General features: G+C 31.9%; 2 protein-coding genes across 2 annotated transcripts; both read left to right on the top strand.

The window, feature by feature from the left end:
- The first annotated feature begins 2,328 nt into the window (after positions 1-2,328).
- Positions 2,329-5,915, top strand: LOC129295631 (beta-glucuronosyltransferase GlcAT14C-like). The gene is made up of 4 exons (XM_054934167.1): positions 2,329-3,357; positions 4,037-4,112; positions 4,220-4,335; positions 5,278-5,915. Exons 1-4 carry the CDS (start codon positions 2,802-2,804, stop codon positions 5,790-5,792), a joined length of 1,263 nt encoding a protein of 420 aa, XP_054790142.1. The 5' UTR covers positions 2,329-2,801; the 3' UTR covers positions 5,793-5,915.
- An 8,603-nt stretch (positions 5,916-14,518) lies between these two features.
- Positions 14,519-16,618, top strand: LOC129295634 (dof zinc finger protein DOF5.1-like). Its single transcript, XM_054934169.1, has 2 exons — positions 14,519-14,921; positions 15,119-16,618. The coding sequence occupies exons 1-2, from the start codon at positions 14,868-14,870 to the stop codon at positions 16,142-16,144; spliced, it is 1,080 nt and encodes a 359-aa protein (XP_054790144.1). The 5' UTR covers positions 14,519-14,867; the 3' UTR covers positions 16,145-16,618.
- The last annotated feature ends 2,569 nt before the right edge of the window (positions 16,619-19,187 follow it).

Below are 19,187 nucleotides of genomic sequence, written 5' to 3'. Positions count from 1 at the left end.
AACTATATGAATTGGATAGTTTAATATGTGAAAATGTTTCATTTGAATATGCCATTTGCATAACTATTATTAATTAACATGTATTTGTATAAGTTAGATTAACTTTGATTACTAAATGATTATACTCACCCTTCTATTAAACATTTTACAGGCAATAGTATTAAATAAGACCAAGGGAAAACACCAAAGGCTTAGGAAGTCAATTTTCTACTGTAGGCTTCTCGTAATTTTAGATGAATATGTGAAATTAATTGATATTACCAACTAGGGTGTTTATATTTTGTTATATTTACACCATTAAATATTGAATATTGAAATGTGTATTTTGGATCTTAGTGCGTGTGGTATCTTTTTTAGTTGAGATATTTAAGTAGGGTCAAAATATTAGTTCAAGTATAAATTTGATTATATGTATGTTTGTATTAAATTATATTGATTTTTGAAGTAAAAAGGAGAATGATATTAAAGTCCCACATAAGAAAATTAATTACTGCAAGGTCTATTAACAACTCAACTAAACAGCATTGAAATTGTCAATACAGTTTAGTTCAGTTGTCAATAGACCTTGCAGTAATTAATTTTCTTGTGTGGGACCTAACTGTAATTCTCCCAAGTAAAAATGCCTCCCCCTACTATTTCCAAAATCAAGGGCTTGAGGATTGAATTTGTGAAATATATGATATTTAGTTATTATGGCATATTACATAGATTGTCCAAAGTTTTTTGAGTGTAATCTAGATGTTAGATTGCACTTTTGGCACTTGATGTGAATTTTGGACACCTAGGTTGTAGTTTAGGGGTGAAAATGTGCTAATTTACATTTGGAGTCCAATTTATGTTTATATTAGAGTTTGAAAATGAAATCAGTGTCATTAATTAGAGTTTTGAAAGAGCTTTTTGTGGACATCTAGATAACCTCAATCGGACATTAGATAAAGAATTGAGGCGCATTAAAAATTCAGTTAGAAAATCTACCATGACAGCTTGTTGTCGTCATGGGTTTTGCATTTTATGCTGCAACATAAAATTTTATATTGCTACGTAATTGTGCTAAAATCATTGTTTTTGCTCTTTTAATCCTACATTGATTTGTTACCTTACCTAATAAGATTTTCACATTTCCATATATGTTTCTACTCTATTTTAAATTAGTTTATATTTGATTTCAAAGTAAGTTATTAAACTTGAGATTCTAACTTTAAAAGGTTTATATTTTCAAATAAAGTTATTGTTGAGTTATGAAATAAATATTCTAATACTTATTTTGAAATCTTTTAAATCATAGTAGACTTTTGATTTGTTTTTTTTTTTTCTATTATGATTAGTCTTTTAATAACTGGTTGAAATCTACAAATATAATTTAATAATTGTATGATTTAATCCATAGTTATTATAAAAAGTTTTAGTTAAGTGTTGGAATAATAAGAAGAACGTTGCACAATATATATACCTACTTTATTTTAGTTATTAATTTTAGTAAATGATAAAATTAAAACACCAAACAATGAGGAATTTCTCTCATCGCCTAGACAACCAGCACTCTCTGCAACAAGGTGATGAATGATAGCCCGTAAATTTAAGTCACATATTTTCGGGAATATTTTACAATTTTTTTTTAGATAAAGAAATTCAATACATTCACTCCAAGAACAGATTCGGTTTTAGTGTTCATCTTTGCTCAATATCAAAACACTGCCGTTTGGCTGTTTTTTTCTTCTTTTGCTTTTTTTAAACTACAAATTTATTATTAATTTATTATAATATGTTAAAATTAAACCTGAATAGTTTAAATAAAAATTTTAGTTTGAACATTGAAAATTATACTGAAAAAAATAAAAAATGATCTGAATAATTTAAAATAGGAGTTGAGTCTAGCAAACTGAACCAGTTTCTTACACTGTAATAAATCAATGTTTGAATTTCTATTGAAAAAAATATCTATATTTAATACCTAATTATGCCTTAAATAATTTTATCTCTCATAAATAAACAGCTGTGCAAAATCAATAAAATAAAAATATTTTTAGTTGTGATTTTAATTTTTTCAATACAGTTTTAAATTTTTTAGACTAAAATTTATATATGAACTGTCTAAGTTAAATTTTAATGAATTAATCTGTTTATATTTAATTTTAACAACTTAATATTTATTTATTTATTTATTAAATATTAAAATAATAATTTTATAATATTTATTTATTATTATTATAATAAATTGTGGTTAAAAAAAGCCAAAAAAAAAAAAAAAGGCAGTGTTTTGGTGATGGGCACCAAAGTGAGCACCGAAACCGATTCCCTCCAAGAACACACCTTTCGTAGGCATAGGATAATTACAGCAAGATCAAATCGTCGCATTCATTTTCCGCAGCGGAAGCATACAAGTATCTATCAGAAAATCACTAAAACTTTTTCCGCGAAAAGGAGCAGGGATTCAGAGAATGTTAAGAATAATCGTGCTTATCGTGAAAGTTTAATGTGTACAGAGAAGAAAGCTCATGCTAGAGGCTACGATGTTCAGATGATTAGGGAAGTTCTGTTGGAGTGGATAAATGTGTCTGTTCTGAGGGCTATGGTTGATGCGGCTTTCAAACTCAAATCGCAGCAGCTTCGGGTAGTATTTCACCATCGTCCTCTTCCTTCTTTCATACGTAAGAGCAACAGTCACGCCGAAAATGCGCTACCCAACTTCTGATCTCGTAAGAACCTTCATGCCCCTGCCGACTCTCAAATTTAGAAACACATCTCATCACACTATATCCTCTCTTATATCCTGATTTCCCAACCTTCCACCCCAATCCATTATGAAACGAAATCACACTTCCCCCTGTCACTCGGATCGGAAATGGCTCATGCCCACCATTTCAGGTTTTATTCTTTTATTCTTTGTCCTCCTCTCCTTTCGTGGGCTTAGCAAATCTTCTTTTGGTTCTGGATCTTCCTATGATCAACCCAATTTCACCCGTTTCGACCCAAATGACGCCGTTGGAAACGGCGGATTCGGGCTTCCGATTTTGCCCAGATTTGCGTACTTGATAACAGGCACCAAAGGAGATGGCCTGCAGCTCAAGAGGATTCTTCAAACAGCGTATCACCCCAGGAACTACTATATGCTGCATCTTGATCTCGAAGCTCTGGATGCTGAAAGGCTTGAGCTTGCCAAGTATGTGAAATCTGAAGTTGTGTTTAGTGAGTTTGGGAATGTGATGGTGGTTGGTAAGGCGGATTTGGTTACTTACAAGGGTCCAACAATGATTGCTTCTACCCTTCATGGGATTGCAATGCTGCTGAAGCTGAAACAGGATTGGGATTGGTTTATTAATCTAAGCGCCTCTGATTATCCTCTCATGTCGCAGGATGGCGAGTTTTCAGATACCGATTACTCTCTTTTGCTAACTTTGGTCATATTATTGTCAACGTGATGATGGATTATAAATTGAATGTGTGTGGACTTTTAGTGACGAACACTTGCTGTTCTTGAGCTTCATATGCTGATGATATTGATTACTGTGCACCGTTCGACTATGCCTTTGATGATTGAACTTTAAAGAAGTCTATTTCAAAAAATAATGTCATTTTGTCCTCGAAAGATTCTTTACAATTGATATATTGGCAGTTATCATTCAAGGTGGATTCGATTCTTGGAATTGAGCCCATCAAAGGAGCTTCTTTAACCATACACGTCAATAAATCCAGAAGTCACTTAGTTTTGTTTGGTCATAGTCTAAAATCATTGGTGTACGTGTAATAGTTAATATGTTTCTGATTGATATGGAAAGACCTTCTTCCTTTGGGTTTATGCTTTCTGATCATATAGAAGGAATTCAAATGTAGTCGTTTTCTCTGTTTGGATACTGAAGGCAGGAACCATATAACGTTATTGTTTGATACTTTTCAATTTGTCCTTAAAGATTCTAGTTTCATTGGGGGATCTGCAAATATATCAATATATACTTTCTCATGTTTTGTGGCTCTTCAATAAATTGAAGTTTGGGATAATTTCCATTTGCTGACCATTTTATATCATTTCTTGCTTCAGATCTTCTGCATATATTTTCATTCATCCCCAGGGATCTAAACTTCATAGAGCACACAAGTAGTATTGGCTGGAAGGAGTGAGCATAACAGTCATCCCTTGGTGTTATTTCGGTTTGTTTTAGAACTTAGTAGTTTAAATTTTACAGATTGCTTGTAATTTGTGTGCTTGTTACTGTTATTGCAGGAGTCAAAGAGCTATGCCCATCATTATAGATCCAGGCTTGTATCATTCAAAGAAATCTGGTGTTTATTGGGCTAAGGAAAAAAGATCTGTCCCATCTTCTTTCAAGTTATTCACGGGTGTCAGTTTGAACTTTTAACTTTTATATGAATTATGTTGTCTCTTGAATTATCTGAACATATCCCCTTTTTTTTTTATTCTCTTATTTCAGTTAAGTCTATTTTAGGCTCATTTGGTTGATAGAAAGGATGGGAATGCAATTGGTTAAAAAAAGTGTAACAAAAATGAATTAAATCACCCTTTCCCTCGTGATAATTGATAAAATTTAATACCACATATTACAAAATATAAGAATCACCACACCCTTTACAAACCTCGTGTATTATGACTTCTAACTTTATGAACTAAATGACCTCTTTCCATTATAAATATGGTTGATCTATTTCCCCTCCACATTTTGATCATTTTATTTTTGCCTTCATTTTTTTAATCCATTTCATTCTCATTCTTTCTAGCAACCAAACTAGTCCTTAGTATTAATCTTTCATGATTTTTAACCTAATTTGAATTATCATAATAGATCAACACCACTAGGCCACTACCATGATATGGCTATGTCTGAATTTGTTGTGCACATTAGGTTTTGTGCATTTTATTACTTAAATAATTTCCAATTTCTGTTATTTATACAATGCAAAGTTGATGCTGAGGTTGAGGATCTCATTAGATGTTGTATTGTTAAGTTGATGCAAAATTCTTTAAAATTTGTCCGAAACAAATATTCGTATATTGCTTTTGGTACTTGAAATATCTCTAAATTGGTTTTATAATTTTCTTGGGGGAATAACTATTTTTCCGGAAAGTTTCATCGCATGTTAAGTACTTGTTTCGGAACCATGTTAAACCTCAAGTTTGTTTTGAATAAGAACTGGCCGGATAACCACATCAGTTGAACAAAGCAAGAAAATTATATGTTTGCATGTGCCTCTCTGGTTATTCCTCAGACAGAAGCGTCATGCGTTCTCTTGATCTTTAAGTTAAACTTGTTATCGTGTGGTCAGGTTCTGAATGGGTTGTTCTAACAAGATCGTTTCTGGAGTTTTGCGTTTGGGGTTGGGATAATCTTCCACGCACTCTTCTGATGTATTATACAAATTTTGTTTCATCCCCTGAAGGCTACTTCCATTCTGTCATCTGCAATCACAAGGACTACCAAAACACCACCGTGAATCATGACTTGCACTACATAAAATGGGACAACCCTCCAAAACAGCATCCTATGTTGTTGAAATTGGAACATTTTGATGACATGGTCCAAAGTGGTGCACCTTTTGCTCGCAAGTTCGCCAAAGACGATGCTATTCTCAACAAAATTGACACAGAAATCTTGAAGAGATCAGCTGGACATTTTACACCTGGGGGTTGGTGCGTGGGCTATTCTGTGCTGGGGAGAGATCCTTGTGCAGTTTATGGCAATCCCATTGCGGTTAAACCCACTTCAAGTTCAAAGAGGCTTGAGAAACTATTGGTGAAACTATTGGATTCTGATAATTTCAGGTCGAAACAGTGTAAATAACTGGGGAAATAACTTTTCTACACTTTTCCTGTACAAATATATTTTGAGACACGAGCTCATGAATGAAATTCCAGAGAGAATGACCTCCAGGGGTGATTCAACGGAGCATTTTGCATCCATCAACACAGGTTGTGTATAAGTCGGTAAAAGTGTAATTTAAGTTTGATGGAAACGAAATGTAACCGAAATTGATTATTGGGAGAATGACATAAAAAGGCCATTGAAATATACATATCCCATATGAGGACTAATGGTTTAATAACTCTGAAGTCCGTTGGGACTTCTCTGGGATTATCAATTTTTATGAAATGATAATATTGCCCCCACTTGACAGAACTCCACTGTCGCTCTCTATTTTGCCTTTGATTTTCCCTTTCCTCCTTCCTCAGTTTCTCCGAGTTGTGGCAACACAAAGGCGCACCGACGAAATGCGTAAATTTTAAAGTCGACATTCATCAGAATTACACTTCTCAGTTCCTGAAACAATGGCGACTCGCATTATCCTTGGAGCTATCCGGAAATGAACTGTTATTTTCGTCTGCCTCACATTTTCAGTCTCGCTCATCCGCTCTGACTTCTAGATATGTAATTTCTCTCCCAAAATAAGAATCTTTCGATTCATCATCTCTCTCTCTCTATCTCTGTAATTCTATCTTCAAATTCAATTTAGGTAAGTACATTGGTTATAGCGGAGCACGAGGGTGGTGCCGTGAAAGCTCCTTCCATGAGCTTGGTTGGGGCTGGCAAGTCGTTAAGCGATGATGCTTCAATTTCTGTGCTTTTGGTTGGCTCGGGTCTTTCCCTTCTCAAAATTGCTTCGCATGCTTCAACCTCTCAGGAAAATCCCTTCGTTTTTCTTCCTTGTCAATTTTACTTTAAAGCATCTGGTTTAGGAATTGACTACTAATTTAAGCGTGTTTCATAGCAATGTATCTGTTGGTTGAGCTTAAGCAGCTACTTTTTTCTTTTAATTAATCTTCACACTTGTGTTGCAAATTTTTGCAGTTCGAAGAAATCTGGAAATGGCAAGAGGCTTGGAAAAGGAGGGAAGAGATTATGGAAAAAGCATCGGGTTGGGTTTCAAGACTCCTAGAGAAGCCATTGAAGGTTTTGCTCCTTGCAAATTTTTTTTTTTTTTTTTTTAATAAATATGGAGAGGTATCATGAATCCAAGCAAGGATATAAGCAAATCAGTTCACAGGTTGAAACTTGTTCCTTTTGTCATCTACCACCTTTTGGCAAAAAAGTGATAGTTGATCAAAGGCACAAAAAATACTAAACTTGGTCAAGAGCATTATGAGCAAATAATTGGGCAGCTCTAAAGAAACTACTCTAACATGAAACAAATATTTCCTAGTATACTCAGTGATGTCTCTAAAAAGGTGTTGTCTCACATTATCGCTAGTAAGCATATTAATCGCGTTAGCACAATCAATGAACGCTTGGACTCTTTGTAAATTCAAATGCCAGCGCAATTTAAGGCCTTGAATTATATAATAATCCCAATAATTAAAGGGGGAAACTAATCAACATTAGAGTTAAAAGAAGCAATTCATTCCGCATTATTATTTCAGACATAATCTGATATGTTCAACCCATTTGCGCAAGTCTAAATATAAATGAAAACATGAAATTGAATCAGTCTAGTATGAGGAATGAAAGTGTGGAGAATATTTTTTTAAATTGTCCATAAGGATAAAATAGCCATTTCATATTAAAATTAATTGACAAACAAGTTTCCAAGAACTAGAAAATAATTATCACATTTTGTGATACTTAATTGTTATTTGGTTATTTCATGGGTATTTTGCTGTTATTTTCCCTCGATTATTGTCTTTGTAAAAATGTTGGGCTCATGACAAATGGGCTGAATGTGTATCTGACTGATGAGCTGTAAAGATTATGTATTGTGGGTTTTCTTACAATTTAATCACTGTCTAATTTCTAATTTTCTATGGCTTAATTAATCCATTAGACTTGTACCTTCTGGATTACTTTCTGCGTTTCAGTATCAATTCTGGATTGGGTTCCATCAGAAAACGAGTTGTACAAATAATATCATTATTCCCTCCCTATATACATCAATTCCCAGTTGAGTTAAGCAGATAAACTATATTCCTGGATATTGGAAACCATGTGATATAATGATGGTTTAATCAAATTATGAAAGAAAATGTTTATATTAAAATAATGACTCTTAATGAGGCTCAAAATTTGGCCAAAAAAAAAGGCTCAATAATACTCAAATATGACTTTATTGAATACTAGATAGTTGAACAGAAAAAATAAAAGCGAAACTTTGGTGAATTCACATCAAATTAAAAAGTCATTTGGAGGAGTTTATTAAAAAAAAAAAGTCATTTGGAGGAGATTCTCAAACGTTAATACCAACAATAGAGAAGAAATGATTGCAAAGTCAATATGCTTTTTTGACTAAAGTGTTGTCCTTTCACTTCTCTGTTGGGAATATAGCAAGCCGTCTTCCTTATGTCTTAAGGCTTCCCACTGTCTAGTCCAATAATTTGTGGATTCCCCGAAGCATTAAGGGGCTCATCGATTTACATTTCACGTATTCAATAGTCAGATGGATAGATAAATAAATGAGTATAGATAAATGTCATGTATATTTAGAAAAATAAAAATACATAAATAATTTATTTGTTTTATACATATTTATAATATCATGTTATTTCTTCGTTTGGATTCATAATGTATTGCTGTATAAGTGATTCACTTGGTTGCTTAATTTAGTACATTATTGACACTATTGATAGAACTTTTGACTCATGCCAATATTATTCGGAGATCCCTATCTTTACATGACACGAAAGTAAAAGGGCTTGTCTTTTGTTTTTTCGTCCTTTTCCCCATCAAAATTTACATTATAGCCTAAACAGAATTAGTAATTACATTTATAAAGTAATTTTAAATTTGATGTGCATTTCTTTTATTATTATTATTATTATTTTGAAATATAAGAGATACGACTGAACTTGCATTTAATTTTTTTTTCTTTGTTGGACCTGGAACTTGCATTTCATTACACATGTACAGCCATCGTGTCATTATCTGCTTTATTCTCTTTTCTCTATATGTAAATTGCATTTTTCTCCTCAAGAGGATTTATTCATTTTGTTTTTTTTTCAAGTGCTCATTATATTTATTCATCTAAATTAATTGGACTTGTTTAATAACACGGATAGACTCACTGCAGCATTATATTCGCATGATTACCTGGGCTTCATAGAGGTTTTGCAATATGGTCACGGTTAATGGTGGTATTTTGGGTTAGCCTTGATATGTCTTAAAAATTTTAGAGTTGGACTTAAAAAGGTTAAAAAAAAAATTTTATACTTCAAATTTATTCAAGCCATCTAAATAAATTAGAATAAATCCAAGCCAAGCCTAAATCTGAATGGGAATAGTCCAATTCGCAAATTACTATTACTATTAATATTATTATTGCTATTATTATTATTATTATTAAATTAACATTCATTTCAACTTTCAATTCAAATATTTTATGCTCTTAAATGAAGTTTTAAAAATATTTAAAAAATAAACAGAAGTGGTTAAACTTGGATGCTTTCCTTTGTACTCTTTCAAGTCTCCATCACTTTAATAAGGATAGAAAAAATGTACATCATAATATTATGTTGCATAAAAAATCTTAATTTTTTTAAAATTAAAATTAAAATTAACTAAAATAGAAAAATTTTAATATATATATATATATATATATAATATTTAATAATTTGAGTATTCATATTAGCTTGAATAAGTTTGAAAATCCAAAGTGATATAACTCAGCTTGGCTGTATTGCCTTTTTTATATGTTTGAGTATTTTAAACCCCACCCAAATTAAGATTGCCCTATCCAAATTATTGACTCTAGTTATTTCAAATAACATATTCATGAATCCCATTATTTTAAATATGTCCAAAGAATATCTTAGAAAATCGGAATGAAATAAACAATTCTTAAATTCACTGGCGGAAAAGGTTTCACCCTAACTTCTTGTTTCGTACATATATTTAGAGTTGCTAACAACTAGGGATCGCATTTAGATCGATGTTGCTAATCTGATACTAGTGAAATGAGCTAAGTCTACTTAATTAAACACTGAGTTCCAGTGCGCGTAAATATAGAAAAAAAATTTATCAAGTGCAGACCAAACAATAATTTTTAGATATTTAAAAAATCTTAAAAAATTAATAGAGAGAAGAGATCTATGTTTTCTATAACAAAACACATGGTGTTTTTTGAAGAGATAAATATGGTCTTTAATTATTAGGGTTAAAGGGCATTTTTGTTCCTATATTTTTTTTCGAGGAGCACTAAGCTTCTTATACTAATAAATGGAGGGAAATGAAGGGGGATTTTTGCTCTACTAAAAAATAGTTTAGGAAAAAAAATACTCTATTTATAAGTACAGATTGTCCAATGCTCTTCGAAGAAAAGTGTAAATATTAATGATCATTTTAATTTAAGTAATGACTATTTTTCTTTTAACAATGACTATAATAAAACAAATAATTACAACTTCCCCTCTACAGTTGCTCATTCCATTTTGGTCATTACTAAAAAAAATAATTATTACTTAAATTAAAGTAGTCATAGATATTTCAACACTTAAATTTTAATGAATCAAAAATTTACATAAGGAAAGATATAATTGCATGTTCCATGCTGGTTATTGTCAGAAGATAAGTAGTCATTATTTAAATTAAAATAGTCATGAATATTTACAATACTTGGACTTTAATGAATAAAAAATTTACACAAGGAAATTTGTAATTGTTTATTTCATTCTAATTATTGCCAGAAGAAAAGTAATTACTAATATTTATTTTTTTATTTTTAACTGAGGGTATTAGTTATTTCACAAAAAAAGTATTAATGTCTGAAAGATCCTTAGTGACTTGAGAAGAATTATGACGTTTTGCGAGATCTTATTGTCATTTGTATAATTTTAGAAGGTTTAAATACATGTTTCCTTGTACTTTCCCTTGAAGAGCATTGAGCACCCTATACTATTAAGGGAGGTATTTTTCCCTTGACCCATTTTTCATATGAGCAAAAATCTCTTTCTGTTAATGGATTACTAATGGAGGGAGATTTTCGCCCCTCTAGAAAATGGCTTATTAGTATAAGGTGCCTAGCACTTCTCGAAGAAAAGTATATGGGAAAAAATGTACTTTATCCCTAATTATTATTAGTCACTTGATAGGTATTAATTTTTTCTAATATTAATCCTATTTAAAGTTAATAATTATCATTACTACAAAAATTATCTTTTAGAGTGCTTACGAAAAAAGCACTACTAAATATAGAGATAGAACCTACATAAGTGCTTTCTTTTAAAGCACTCATGTAATATAGGTTTTTAGGAGCGCTCAATAAATGAGCACTCCAAAATATCAGATGAAAAAATTAAAAAAAATACAATCTTTTATGAACGCTCTTTATGAGAGGGCTCCAAAAGCCTTAATTCTTCAAAAGCATTCACATATTGAGCACTTCATAAGAGCTTATTAAAAAAAAGAATATAGACTTTTAGAGTGCTCTTAAAAACAACGCTTCAAAAGCCTTGAGCACATAGGAGTGCTGATGAAAGAGTGCTCTTAAATATAACACTTGTTGGAGCACTCCTTCAATGAGTGTTTCAAAAAGAAAAATAATTAAAAAAAGAATCACAATTTAAAAGCATTTTAAAAAAGAGTACTTCAAAATGATGACCTGTAAAAGCGCTCTTAAGGTCAATAAAAAAATTAAAAAAAATTAACATCAATTTATTATTTTATTTTTATTTCCCTTCGTGCGACACTAGGCCAATTTTCATTTTCTTTGCTCTCCTCTCTCTCCCTCTCAGCGACCTTGAACGATGCAGCATGAGATTCCCCCATGCCGTCGCCGTCGCTAAATTGGAACAACGCTGCTGCAAGTCTCAAAGTCTCCATCGCCGCCCAATCACTAATAGATCCACCGTCGATCTGTTTCAATCTCTTCTCTCAGCACCGTCGATCTGTTCTGCCCTGCTGCCGCACATCACCTGGAAAATTCCACCCTCCGTCACTGCATAATCTAACTGAAGGACACAGGTCGTCGCACATCGCCATGGAAGTTGCTGAAGGACTCTTGATGCTGCCGTTGCATGTCGCTATACTCAAGGTTTTTTTAATAATATATAATAATAATTTATGATTGATATTGATAATATATAAATAAATTCTATTCATAGTTAATTTTTTTGTGACTTTAGTCTCACGTTACTTGATCTTCAATTTGAAATTGTTGTCTTTAGAATTTCTAGACTAAAGAACCACACTTGCACACTTAGATGAGACTAATTCTGAACCACATAGTTCAATCAAAATATTGCTGTGATAATAATATAAATCCGATAATAGTAATTTATGATCTTGGTTAATTTTGCTATAATATTATATTGCTCTCATTTTAGTTTAAGTTGATTTTGAAATTGAATGTAGTTATTATTGAAGTATGGGATGTTGAAATTTGAGAGGGAACTCTTGCTTATTAATTTATTTTTGTTGTATTTGTGAAATTTTTTAATATGTAAAACACTATAATAATCTAGCTAATAGATACACTAAAGGTAAATTACAATATTGTTTGATGGATTTTAGTTACATTAAGCTATAAAATTTTTATCTGTATGAATTGATATATTGTAGTATTGGATTTGATTATTTGGGATGTTTCATTTTTAAGAGGGACTTTGCCAATTTTTTTTTAGAAATTTTTTTTAAGTTTTTGTTTTTTGAATTTCTATGACTACATTAGTAATATGGAACGTAAGTGGATGTCAGTTAATCGAATGTCTAAATAATATTGGGATGGTATGGATAAGTTCATTGAGTTTACTTTTTGTCGTGATCAAAACCCCTGTGAAGTCATATGTTCTTGCTTAAAATTTTACTATGGAAGAAGAGTAAGACCAATAGAATTAAAAGATTATTTGATTTGTAATAGGATTGATCCAACTTTTACTTGTTGGACCAAGCATGGGGAGACGAGGAATAACACTAGTGATTGAAGAGATAGTGTGAGCTACTCAGTATTTGAACATGATAATGAGATGCAAGATATTGATCGTCTTAGATTAAGAATTTCCAGATGTTATGCTTAATTTTTATAGGACTGTAGCATGTTACTAAGGTGGCAAAGGTCTCCCTTTAAATATTGAAAAGCCCTATTATGTTGAGTTTTATTCATAGAAAAGAATAAAAGTTTGTATTATTTGCTTAATTAAACAAGTTGTGCATCTAAGTGATTGTTTGATTAATATTTTAAGTTTATTATTCTAAATATGTTGTTTTGAATTGATGTAGAATTTTAAAAAATTCTAAAATGTCCAATTTATAGGGGAGAGTTTGCCAAATTTTTGCTAGGAAATTAGAATTATATATACAATTTTATCCCCAAAGTGTTAGCAATTAAGTTAAAATTTGTTGCTATCATATTTGGATAATGATATTTTTTATTGTTTTATAGATACCTACACAAATACAAGTTTGGAAGGGTGAATACTATGTGATGAAGTTCATAAGAGAAATAATCACAAAACAAGAGTTGATTATTCCTAAGAATGTAAGCCAAGTGTTTTAAATTTTAATTAATATAATGTTAATTACTTATATGTTGCTTTTATTTCTCAAGTAGCATTTTGTAGAAGCAAGAATTTTACATTTTATCATGGAGCAAATAGAAAATTTAATTGAAGAGTAGTTAGAATATATAATTGGTTTGTTTGTGATAGGTAACTAACTCTTAAAGAAAAATACCAATGATTTCATTTATTAGACAAGCTAGAGATTAGACAAGTTAGGAAATTAAAGTAGTTGTTTTATTTTCAAGTTCTTTTATTCTATGCAAATTTTTATGTTTAATAATATTGTTTTTGAATTGATTTTTGATATTAGGATTAGATATTTTTAAGAGATACAAAAGATAAAATTTTAAAAAATTTAAATTATAAAAAAAATACACATATAGGAGCGTTCAAAAGAAGAGTGCTCCTAAAAAAAGGAGCATACGAGAGTGCTCTCGTATGCAAATATAAGGGAGCGCTCCATAGAAGAGGGCTCCAGTATGTAGAGACCTGTAGGAGCATTCAATTAAAGAGCTCTCCCGTATTTTCATATAGCCATATATTTGGAGTGCTGTCTCTCAATCTTATACGGGAGCGCTTTTATAAAGCACTCCTACAGTCCACTAGACGAAAGCGCTTTAAGCAAAAAGTAAACATTCTCGTAGGGTTATTTCTGTAGTAGTGTATGAGAGATAATGCAATGTAAATTTAAAATTTTTTATTTATATAAATTAAATCATAAATTTATTTCATTTCTAGACAAAATTGATGACTTAACCATATCTATTTACTTTTGATAAAATAGTTAAAAATGTCTTATAACATTGGCATCAGAGACTATATATATTCATTTAATCATATTTATAAATCACTTCTTATATATTTTATCATAATCAAATAAAATTTTAAAATTCATTAACTTTGTCTAAAAATTCAATATACATATTTTAATAATATACTTTCTGTCTTTAAAATTTAATGGAGGATATATGAAAAATTTGTAATAAAATTGTAATGATATAACCCATAAATAAGAGCCAAAAAAATCTCTAATTACCTTATAATTAGGACAAGACATAATAGAGAGGAAGGGAAAAGCAGCGGGAAGACATGGGCGGGGAAGGGAAGAGGAGGCCGCACCACCAAAAAGATTCATTTGGCGCGGACACTGTTTGAACTTCTTCAGCATTCTTCACTCTCTTTTTATTCCTTATATGCGCTTCCCCTTTCATGTCATTTCTTCATGAGGCCATCCAACTGAAGCTTCTGGGTTAAGAAACATCTCCCCTTCTCCCAACCCTAAAAAGCAATCCCACGCAATTCATATTTTATAAATTCTTTCAAACCTCCTCCTTTATTTTTGCTTCTCCCCTCTCTCTCTCTCTCTAATACTCTAGTTCCTGTGATTCTCTCCTCTTCTCTATCTTTACAAAAGCAAGCCACCGAGATCGAGTGAGCCATGGTTTTTTCTTCCATGTATCCTTATCTTGATCCGGCCAACTGGCAACAACAGGTATACTTTTACTGTTTCCCCCTCAATTCTCTCCTCTTGCTTTGTTTCTCCAAAAGCGATCATTCCAAAGACAATATTCTTCTCACTTTTGCTTATTACTGATGCCCCCATTCCCTGCTTCCTGAATATACCCAGATGTTAAATCTTTCTCTCTCATTACTAATTTTTCTTCTCCTTCCTCTTCCATGTCATGGCAGCAACCTGATCGTCAGATTGGAACTGGCGGTGGTCCGAGTTCTCAGCTTCTTCCTCCTCCGCCTCCGCTTCCTGCACAGTCTCATGGGGCCGGCGGTTCCGTCTCCATCAGGCCTGGTTCCATGGCTGACAGGGCTCGGATGGCCAACATACCGATGCCGGAGGCGGCGATGAAGTGCCCTCGGTGCGAATCCACCAACACCAAGTTTTGCTACTTCAACAACTATAGCCTCTCTCAGCCTCGCCACTTCTGCAAGACATGTAGAAGGTACTGGACCCGAGGTGGGGCGTTGCGAAATGTGCCGGTCGGTGGGGGATGCCGAAGGAACAAGAGAAGCAAAAGCAGCGGCTCAAAGTCACCGCCGGCGAGCTCTGATCCCCAGACGGCCAGTGCTAGTTCAACCAATTCAGTATCTTCTAACAGTGCTTCTGCTGCTGATATAGTAGGCCTTTCGTCTCAGGTTCCGCCTCTGAGGTTCACGGCTCCTTTGCATCAACTAACTGAGTTTGGATCCGGAGATATGGGATTGAACTATGGTTTGAGTAATTACAGCGCAATTTCAGGTCCAGTGGGAGGAGTGGGTGACTTAAGTTTCCATATCGGAACCGCTTTTCCGGGAGGAGCAAGTAGCAGCAGCAGCTCGATCTTATCCGCCGCCGCCGGTTTAGAGCAGTGGCGGCTGCCACAAGCACAACAGTTTCCCTTCTTAGCTGGCTTGGGAGCCTCGCCTGAATTGTACCAATTTGAAAGTGGAGCTGCAGTGCCCAGATATGGTGGCGGCGCAAGTCATCAACCCCGGCCAAAGGTTTCAACTGGGGTGATAACTCAACTAGCTTCAGTGAAAATGGAAGACCATAATCACCGGGAACTAAATTTGTCAAGGCACTTCTTGGGGATAAATAATAATTCGACAGATCATGAGCAGTATTGGAATACTACAGCCGGTAATTCTAATACTGCCGCTCCTAATTGGACTGATCTTTCTGGGTTTAGCTCTTCTTCCACTACTAGCAACAATCCACCATAGGAAAAAATATAATCAAAGAGAAATCTCTGTTCCTTTATGAAGCTTCTGGTTCTTTTGTTAGTCTGGCTTCAACTTCACAAATTAAACTTCTTAGCACTCCTCAACTTGTCAACATGGAGAGTAGAGCTGCTGAGGATAGTTGATGTGAGTACTTGGTTTCTCTAATTAAGATCTTATGAAAACGCTGGATATGTGTTAATTAGTTATTCTTCATTTAACCTTTTTTTCCGCTTTAACTAGTGTTAAGTAGTGTTACGTTGTTATGAGGATGTTAATGCACAATAGAGTGAATTTATGAGTAGTTCACCAGCAGAATGAATTATTTTCATCCGCAGCAGCTAAAATATTCTGGCGATGTTCAATGGTCACCCAAATCTCAAATGAACAGGTTCTTCTCTCTACATATGTTGGGAACTATTGTATTTTTGTGGAATGGTTTTATATATAATTTGGTAGGTAATTTCCTGCAATAGTAATTAGCCAGCGCCATCTCGATCAACTAATGAGAAAATTATATGTTAATATATAATTTATTAATTTTAGTGCATGCATGTAAAGTTTTTTCGGGTGCATGTCATAATCAATTATCATTACTGGTCTGGTCATTGGACTTATGATGACAGCCAAATTGAGCACCGTTAACTTAATCTTTTATGGTTTCTAGAACTTCAATTCCAAAAAATATGTAGTCTTTCTTGTTGTATATACATTCCTCATGTATTTTAAGCGTATCGTTGGAAAAAGGTGTGATTTTGTTCCTTCAAAAATTTGATTTCCTGTTTAATTAATTATTTCTTTCCCTTCAGAAATTAAGTTGATCTAGCTAATAACCACAGGCATAGGGCGCGCAGTCTCCTTGATGATAGATAATATGTGATTAAGTTGTTTAATATTTTGCTGCAAAAAGATTTACACAAATAATTTAAGCGTTATTTTATTAAAACCACCTTTATCGAAGGCATAACTCTAATAACGATAGCTTTATCAGCTGGTAGCATTATGCCTTTAGATGAAAGTTATTTCTAAATGACGATGTGTTTCATCTTTAAGTTATCAAACATTCTCTCTTGTCCTATTTATATAAAGGTAATGAGATAATTTTTTTTATTTTATTTATAAGTCATGTTATTAAATTTTTATCATGTTCTATTAAATGTTGATCAATTAGAGAAATTAAAATAATGCATTATTAAAGTATTTACATTTAATAGGGATAAAATTAAAAACTTATTAAATTTTAATATAAAGCTAATAAATTTTAAGGTTTAGTTAGATAAAATATGTTGAAAATTATTTATTCACAAATTGTAAGCGAATTATAGTACAAAACCTTAAAAAATTATAAATTAGTGACTTACTAGCCTTGAATGCAAGCTGATTTACATAATATGAAGTGGCCTGAGTTGGAACTCTAACGACCACATCAAAAGGTTCTAGGCATAAAACAAAAGATCGTACTACGACTCCCTCCAGTTTTCAGAATGAAATATTTTTAAAAGAGTTGGACAGTCTTTATTTAGTATTAATTAATTAATTAATTTTTTTAATATTACTCCTATATAAAGTCATTAATTATAGGAAAAATATAATACAAATTTAATTTTTTTTACTGAAATAAGGACAAAATCCTAAATTTATTTCATTTTAAAATAAAATTAATAACTTATTTACTTTTTTATTCTAATAAAATTATTAATTAATAGAGGCATCTGATATAAAAAATATTGGTGGCAGTATATTTGTATAGAAAATGTAAAATCCAAACCCGGTACTTTCCCATTTGTTCATTATAATAATTTGCAATTAATTTCGTGTCTCAAGATTGAAACTGCCTTTGTTTTTGTCAAAAAACGATGATTGTGATGGTTCATTCCATGCGCCGATGCGCAGTCAAACCTAGGTTGGTTAGAAGTACGGAGAAATTTGTAGCAGTTCGAGGAATCCTTGCCAATTATTCCCACCATCCTCGTTTATAATATACTGCTGCGGTGTATTGTTATAAATTATTTTTATCAATTTTATTAATATTAACATAAAAATAATATAAAGAATAAAAATATATAAAATTTTAAATATTTTTATATAATAAATTTAAAAAAATAATGTTATGTTATTTTTTTCTTTTATAAAAAATAATTTTAAAAATATATTTTAAATATTATCTTAAAAAAACACTGTGATTCATAAATGTAATCAAATGAACCTTATAGATGTAACTTACAATTGAGAGAACATTTTTTAAAATATTATTTTATTCCTTGAAATATAAGAGATACAATAATATTTTTAATTTTTAAATAATAATTAAACAATTTTGTTCTTGTCTTAAAAAGAAAAGATATATTAATTGTGTACTTTATTTAATAATTAATCAACTTTGTTTTTGCCTTAAAAAATATATATTAATTGTATACTTCATTTACTATCATCATGATATTAATTGTAATATTATTAAGAGTAAAATTAAAAAATTATTGTGATTTTATGTGATTTCAACTAAATAATAATTTTTTATTATTATGTGAGATTTAATTAAAAACACATTCTATATAAAATGAAGGTAATGTGCAATTCATATATGCCTAAATGCATATTAAACACACACACAAATAAATAAAGATGTAATAGACAATCTCAATATGGATGGAGATAATACAAAAGCAAGCTAAGCTTGGTAATTTTATAATGAAATTTGATTATGAGTGAATATGTATAGATAAGGCGACAGATGCATGCATATCCATCTTGGGTCAGGTGACTTCCAAGTACCCGTTGAAAATTTATTAATGATCAATTGTTAAAATCATTGAAGAATTATCGTTTTTGCACGAGAGAGGCAAGTTTGTCCCTTGTGTGAGAGAGAGAGATCAATGATTTGTAATAATAAATATATGGGGAATGGAGTGACTGATAATATTATGAGGGAGCAGGACTATATAGACACACAAATGAAAGCTTTTTGCCTAATATGGATTGGAGGCATTGGGGAGAGGAATGAGTTGAGGGAGGAGAAAGAGAAAGAGCATGAAAAGACGACAAAATG

Source organism: Prosopis cineraria, unplaced genomic scaffold (genome assembly GCF_029017545.1).
Source record: "Prosopis cineraria cultivar Desert tree isolate PC_DT_omini unplaced genomic scaffold, ASM2901754v1 PC156, whole genome shotgun sequence".
Lineage (NCBI taxonomy): Eukaryota > Viridiplantae > Streptophyta > Magnoliopsida > Fabales > Fabaceae > Prosopis > Prosopis cineraria.
This window is presented reverse-complemented; position numbering and strand designations above follow the sequence as displayed.

Coding starts and splice junctions, on each gene's coding strand:
- LOC129295631 (XM_054934167.1), top strand. CDS start 2,802: ATGAAACGAAATCACACTTCCCCCTGTCACTCGGATCGGAAATGGCTC. Junction 4,113..4,219: donor AGTAGTATTGGCTGGAAGGA/GTGAGCATAACA, acceptor CTGTTATTGCAG/GAGTCAAAGAGCTATGCCCA. Junction 4,336..5,277: donor TTCTTTCAAGTTATTCACGG/GTGTCAGTTTGA, acceptor TCGTGTGGTCAG/GTTCTGAATGGGTTGTTCTA.
- LOC129295634 (XM_054934169.1), top strand. CDS start 14,868: ATGGTTTTTTCTTCCATGTATCCTTATCTTGATCCGGCCAACTGGCAA. Junction 14,922..15,118: donor CGGCCAACTGGCAACAACAG/GTATACTTTTAC, acceptor ATGTCATGGCAG/CAACCTGATCGTCAGATTGG.